The sequence below is a fragment of the Oncorhynchus mykiss genome, chromosome 13, assembly GCF_013265735.2.
Source record: "Oncorhynchus mykiss isolate Arlee chromosome 13, USDA_OmykA_1.1, whole genome shotgun sequence".
NCBI lineage: Eukaryota > Metazoa > Chordata > Actinopteri > Salmoniformes > Salmonidae > Oncorhynchus > Oncorhynchus mykiss.
Genome location: NC_048577.1, coordinates 22,627,341 through 22,634,638, shown reverse-complemented (window position 1 = coordinate 22,634,638; position 7,298 = coordinate 22,627,341). Strand labels below are relative to the sequence as shown.

At 43.5% G+C, this 7,298-nt stretch overlaps 1 protein-coding gene across 1 annotated transcript; it reads left to right on the top strand.

The window, feature by feature from the left end:
• The first annotated feature begins 2,274 nt into the window (after positions 1-2,274).
• On the top strand, positions 2,275-6,893 carry LOC110485970 (E3 SUMO-protein ligase CBX4). The gene is made up of 5 exons (XM_021557239.2): positions 2,275-2,578; positions 2,766-2,809; positions 3,923-3,988; positions 4,973-5,039; positions 5,349-6,893. Exons 1-5 carry the CDS (start codon positions 2,510-2,512, stop codon positions 6,765-6,767), a joined length of 1,665 nt encoding a protein of 554 aa, XP_021412914.1. The 5' UTR covers positions 2,275-2,509; the 3' UTR covers positions 6,768-6,893.
• Positions 6,894-7,298: the final 405 nt, after the last annotated feature.

The window sequence follows — 7,298 nt, the reverse complement described above, 5'->3', positions numbered from 1 at the left end:
TACGATATAATTGTTCCTCAAATTGGCCATGTAGATCCCTTTGCTGAATGTTTTTTATAAGTGACATTGAGCTTTCAGTTGCTGAAAGGGTCTGTTCATTCTGTCGGGTTATTCTCCGAACTGAATGAGCATCGTATGGAGTTTGCATGGACATGATAACATATTAATTGGACTGCACGTGCATCGCGTTCCCTTGAACCTTTGAACATGTGCCACGCGCAAGTTGAAAGACAGTGAAGTGGAAATGATGTGTTGGTGTCCATTTTTATCATTCCAATTACATCCAGTGTTACATCTTTAACTGATATGGCTCATAAATTGTAATATTACGCAAAGCCTATACAAGATAGGTGATACGACAGTCGCAGCCTTTTGGTGACATACAAATATGATTTTTCCATGGGCATATCAAGGATCAGGTGTGATTGGAGAATAGTGTATCTACTAAAAAAAGATGGCAAAACTTCGTTTCAAATGGCTTTCAACCAAATAAGTGTATTTGAGTATTGTGGCCCTTGCAGTAAACGGTATTTATTGTGAAGAAGATTGCGAATGTTATAGAATTGCTGTTTTTTGTGACCGCTCAAAGCTCGCTGCTCGAGCCACGATGACAATGCTTTGTGGTCTTTCCTTTGAACCTATTGAAAAGGAATGAATGTTTTGATAGCCAGCGTGAGTATGGGAGTGAATTTGTGCGCAAATACTCTTGTGAAGCTGGTCGTTCAACTAGTTCATGTGATATTTGTCTGGCGTTTTGAGCTCATTGCCTTATAAGGAAAGGAAGTCGTGCCTGTCTGCAATAGGCTGAACATTGCCGCCTGCATGAACTGTTCTCCTTTAACCCTTGAGCTGCTGAATTTTATTTAGGTTTAAAATTATACTCGACGCTCGCGCCTTTATACCGAAAACATATAACGAAATAAATAACAATGTAGACAAATACCAATAATTGTACAATGTGTAAGACTTATACAATATAACAGGTCATTTGACAAGCCAAATCTACGCGTGTATGTGTGTGTGTGCGCGCCCGCGTGTGTGTACAACCGTGCGTGTGCGGTGACTATAGCCTACTTGTCAACATGTTCAACCTTTTTTCATGTGAAACGGGCATAAGACACACACGAACCACCACCAGCGGCAATAACTGTGCTGTTGTAAGGTGCAAAAAAAGCAAAGACACATTATGTTGCCTTTTCTATGTGCCAGAGGTAGGCCCATGCGTCTGTCGCCCAAGTGATAACGCAGCGGCTGGTGCCCGTCAAAGTCGGATGGCAGAAATAAACGCGGTGGAAGAAATGCCAACCGGGTTTAAGACTAACTGATGTGACCTACATATCTCTGACACAACCACGGGCCATTGATGTGCAGAGAAATTTCACTAGATGCCCCGTACCGCGACACTGGCTGTCGAAAATGGCTTTACATATGACCTTGTATTAAAGAAGGACAGATCATATGGATGAAGAGGGTAGATATTTATGGAAAATGCCTACCAGCACGACGCAGCCTTGCTCAGCCATTGGGTATGTTACCCAAGTCACTAAGGCGAATAGCAAAGCTCACGTTTATGGAATTTCTTTCAAAGATCCCCGCGTGAAGTCTTTGGAAAACGATCATAAATAACCTGGGGAAATCCAGATTACAGTTATCACAATCCTATGAGGGTGATGATGGTTATTATTAGTATAATGTTTCAATTAGATAGGGGACTGATTAATACAATCTTCTATAGCTTAATCAGTGTGCATAATGTTGGTTTTCTATCGTGGTTAAATGCTCAGGGTACCATTTATTGTATCATTCAGTTATGGGCTACATAGGGCCTACCATACCCATAATTAACTGTTGCATATATTTGTTTTGGTGTGGGACCCCAACGTTGAATTTCAGTAGGCCTATTGATGATGAGTCGCACACCAATGACAATCACTTCATTTATCCATCGGTTTCAGCCTTTAAGGAAATCATGGGTGTGTCCTTTAGAAATATCTACCATACACTTGTGAAAATGTTAATGAATACGTTAACAAATAGGCTACATTAATTAAAATAGATCAAAGGAAATGGGCATGGAGCCTTGATTCCTTTTTTCGTGATTTGGATGACATGCGTAAAAGGCTAATATTCAGTTACAATTCCCAATTTGACATATCATAAAACAACATTATACTTTTCATAGTACCCTCTTGCAGTTCCATTTCACCCTACACATCCATGGGCTAAAGCATGAAACTGCCCCAGCCCCCAAAAGCGCCTCCTCCTCCTGACGTCACGTCAATGGCTCTTTGCGTTAACAGTTTTCTGCGACCCCTTCTCGTGTGCAAAGCAAAACGTATCGCACTGCTACTGACAACGAATTCCAAATAGAGTGAGAGGGAAAGAGAGGGAAGATCGGAGAGAAGGGAAATCTCCCGTATTAATTTGAACGACGGAAAAACAGCGCACACGGGGGAAGGGTGACATTTTCTACAGGGATTGGAAGAGAAACCTTCCCTTTGCATCGAAAATGGAGCTACCCGCCGCCGGAGAGCACGTATTTGCGGTGGAGAGCATCGAGAAGAAGCGGAATCGAAAGGTTTGAAAACACTTCAAATATATGACTGCTCAATATCCACAAACAGGGTTCTTTGGTGTCACTATACCATATATTGCGTAATTGATGGAAGTAAATTATGTTGTTGTTGTGTTTTTGCAGATAGACTATAATGTCAAAGAACCGCTTATAATCAAATGAACCAATATGTTCTCTCATCTGCGTATAGGGGAGGATGGAATACCTAGTCAAGTGGCGAGGATGGTCTCCAAAGTAAGTTACCTTTTAAAATACTATAGCATACTTTAGTACTACCTTAGTAATGCAAATTAATATTTTAAGTTTTCAAGTGTGTGTGTGTGTGTGGCGCGGGTGCGTCTTTGCGCGCGTTGAAGATAATGTTTGATTCGATCGATGGCGTTTAGGATGCTATCACTAATTGATGTGTTAAGTGAAAATTAAGGTAACGTGGGGTAACTAGCCCCCCAATACCATGTTCTAGTAATTAGCTCTTAAAAGCTATAATCTATGTATCTTATTTAAGTTAAATAAATCAAATATTGAAACAAAATGGCATTGCACATCTCACTATTAATATCCTCACTATGATGAGGTTTTGATGTAAGGTTCCTCTTCTCCTTTTCACACCGAATCATGTCCCAATACTACAGTATATAGAAAAAACTGACTGTGTAACTCAATGGAGTTATTTGCAGATGACTTGGACATGCTAAGTTAGGTACCATTATCTTGCATTGGATTGCCCTAATGGTACATCTATAAAAAGTGTATAGGTCTAATGTAATTTGAATATATTTGTACGTTTTTTCTAAATGACAATCATTAGATCACCTTACCTCAGAATCGTTTTGTTCGAGTGACTTAAAAAAAAAAAGTAGATTAGACGGGTGACAAAGTGGTTTCTGTGAGAAATGTAGGGGGGGCAGTTACTCCGGGGACTTGTTACCCCACGTTACCCTAATCGCCCTCATAGAGTTGCTGTTTTGCTTGTGCTGACTTTGTGAAGTATACTTCCTAGCAATTATTAACACTTTATAATGAGATATTTCCAGAGTATAGGCTACACTTTGCTCTTACTTTATTACACATTTATCAATAATGTTTATGTTTTGTATGTCGGCCTATTTCGACAAGACTGACTGCTAACTGTTAACAGCTAACCTGATTACAGAAGTTGCCTAGCTACTTTACAGTGGATTCTGTCTGCAACCAAGCGGATGACGGTCACATTTGATATATGGTTGTAGTTTGGTTGATAGAAGGCGACCTCTGTTGATATCTCTCTCTCTCTCTCTCTCTCTCTCTCTCTCCTCTCTCCTCTCTCCTCTCTCCTCTCTCCTCTCTCTCTCTCTCTCTCAATAATAGATATAACACGTGGGAACCAGAAGAAAACATTCTCGACCCGCGGTTGCTTGACGCTTTCCAAAACAGGTGAGTTTGACAGACTCGATTTGACGTGACAACCTTACGTAGTCAATGGAGATGGATTGATTTTGAGTTTGCCCATGCCACAATAGGCTATCATCTTTCACAGGCTATATGCTTATCCAGACACCAGGCCCAAACATTCCTTGACTGCATGCTTTGTCTTATCCCCCCCATCCCCGCTTCACCTCAGCATGTATTGGATGAGGAAGGCACTGATAAAAAGTGCACTAGTAATTAGTAATAGTAATTAGTCATTAGTAATAGGCAACGTCTCTGTAACAACCGTAGAAGCATCCCCTTGAAGACACCGTGTGCAGTGACTCGGCCCGTGGTCGGGTTTGCTGTCATCCTCTCCCGCAGTGTGCGCAAACCAGCTTTTAAGAGAGACATGTCACTCAGTAGGGAAAATGTTGACGGAGGGCAGTGTCTGTTTTCGCCATTATCTCTGTCTCTAAACGGGGGAGTTTTTTATTGTAGCTAATTACGTGACTCTCCAGGGGGCATCACCGGGCAGAGTACCAGGCTATGAAAATATACGGTAATTAGATGTGCGCAAGGAGGGGGGGTATTGACTTACTGCTCTAGAGTAAGCATGGAAAACAGTGGGCTATAGGAAAAATATCCTATCCTATTTTGGAGTAATGCAGATATAGTCGGGCCTAAACCATATTTGACATGAGAAGGACTTTGATATACAGTAATACCTGGTAAACAAGTAATACTTGCCTGTAGCCTGTAGGCCCTGCACTACATTAAGGATGAGGTTTGTAATTCATGTCTCGTGGGTTCAGTTAGAGGATCTAGTGGTAAACAGGGGGATTTGACTGAGGGGTATTCCACTGATGTTTCATGTCACCAATTAGGATGAAATGGTGCATGGGATTTCCCCCATAAATGACTGCATTGCATTACGCTATTTCATTATTAGTACATCACCGTTATTGTGGATGGTTTGAGTGACATGGTGGCGGTTTCTGCCTTTCACAGGGAGAGATACGAGCAGCTTATGGGATATCGCAAAAGAGGGCCAAAGCCAAAGCACCTGATGGGCCAGGTGAGTCTTCACATATTTTGGAGGGGACAATTAACTCCTGTATTACGATACATTTGATCAAATAAATGTTACAATTCTGTATGAAAGGCCCTCACAGAACTAAACACCAGTTTAGAACTAAACACCAGTTTAGAACTAAACACCAGTTTAGAACTAAACACCAGTTTAGGGCTCAGGATTCACCCAAAGGTCATCTAGAGGAACACCATTTGATGATAGCATTTTCCCAACCTTCATTACAGAGAGAAAATCAGTCAGATGGGGATGTCAACAAGTCTATCAGTTAACTAACGGCTGTGTTTTTCTCAGGTCCCTTCCTTTGCCCGGAGATCCAGCGTCCTCTCAGGCCTTCAGGAGACCACCCTGGACGAGGACAACCGGCAGCAAGTGGACCCCATCCAGACAGTGCGCTCGCAGACTCAGCAGTACCAGCTGAACAGCAAGAAGCACCACCAGTACCAGCCCCTGCTGGCCAAGGAGAGGGAGGCCGAGCAGCAGGCCAACGGAAAGAAGAAGCTCTACTACCAGCTCAACAGCAAGAAACATCACCACTACCAGCCTGACCCCAAGATGTACGACAGCACCCAGTGCATGAAGCCAAGGGAGGCCACCAAAGCTCCGGAACTGCCCACCAACCACAGCTGGAACCTGCCTCCCGCGCTGCAGCAGAAGTGGGTCCGGGACAAGGACTCTGGTTGCCTGAGCAAAGTCAAGGATATCACCATGGAGCTAAAGAAGCTTCCGGCTCACCTCAACGGCCCCAGTGGCGAATCGGAGCAGAGCAAGGCCACGGCCAAAGAGGACGCACCGCTGCTGGAGGCCGACAGTGTCAGCGACAGCAAGCTGAAGATCGTCAAGAACAAAAACAAGAACGGACGCATCGTCATTGTCATGAGCAAGTACATGGAGAACGGCATGCAGGCGGCGAGGATTAAAAACGGAGATGTGGAAACCCTTGACGAGCCGCAGCCGGACAATGATGATGATGCTGCAGAAAATCAACTTGAAAAGATGAGGCTCGTCCAGAAACTGGGTCTCACCAACGGATTTGCGAAAGACTGCAACAAAGGGTCTAACAGATCTAACGTATTTAAGTGTCCTGCTGACAAGGTCGACTCGCCCAAAATGGGGCTTAGTGCGACAGAGCAGAATAAACATTTCAATGTCAGGGTTCAGAAGGAGGCTACAGAGGATCAGCCCCTGCAGCTGACCAACAAACCTAACCTTGCCCCTTGGCCCATTGAGATGGGGGTTCATAGGACTCAGCCAGGAAAGGGCTCTTCTCCAGCCCTCAAACGTCACCTTTCGGAGGCAGACAAGGGCGAGGACCGGGGTGGCTGTAAACAGTTTCTAAACTCCCGGAGTATCAGTATACCCTGCACTGTGTCCTCACCTCCTCAAAGCAACTCCACGGACCAAAATGGCCACCATAGCCACAATGGCCAGCGGGACTACGACTTCCTGGAGTCTAACCAGGACGAGCCCATGGACCTCAGCTGTGTGAGGTCCAGACGGGAGGCTCCAGTTCCCACAGAGACACAGGTGGCTCCTTCTGCCGAGGAGGAGAAGACTGCCGAACAGACAAAACCGCCATTGGCTATCACAACAGAACAGACTGTGGAGGAGGAGCCTTTTCCTTCATTCAAGCCTTTCCTTGGGAATATAGTCATCACGGATATTACAACAAACTGTCTCACGGTGACATTTAAGGAATACGTTACAGTGTAACGAAGCTGACAAAAGACGATCTGAGGACGAGGGATTAACAGCAACTGTGTGAATTTGTACAAATGTGTGTTGGAACATATTGGTATTTTCAGATGTTTGAATGTAAATAACAACCTTTAAAGTTTGCATTAAGTGGGGTTGTGATTCATTTTGTTTGGGGGTTCCTAACCCTCCTATAATTTGCATGTACGTAACTTTGGCTATCATTCTCTAAATGAGACCCAGAGTTTTTGTCATACTTGACGATGTAGGCTTCTAATTGAGTTACAAACTACTTTAGCACATGCTATTTTGACACATGGTATCAGGGCTCAGTGAAAAAGCACTTACTCATGTAAATATGATTAACTTTTGACAAAGGCTTTATATCCGTTTTGGTTTACAGTCTTTGTTTCAGGTCTATATATTGAGAAAGAAAAAGTCTATGTATTGATTATTGGTAAATGACACCTTCTTTCAGTTTATTTGCCTGCGTGTGGTGTGTGTGTGTGTCTGTGCGTTCATGTGTAGCGACGTTGCAAAATGACGGGC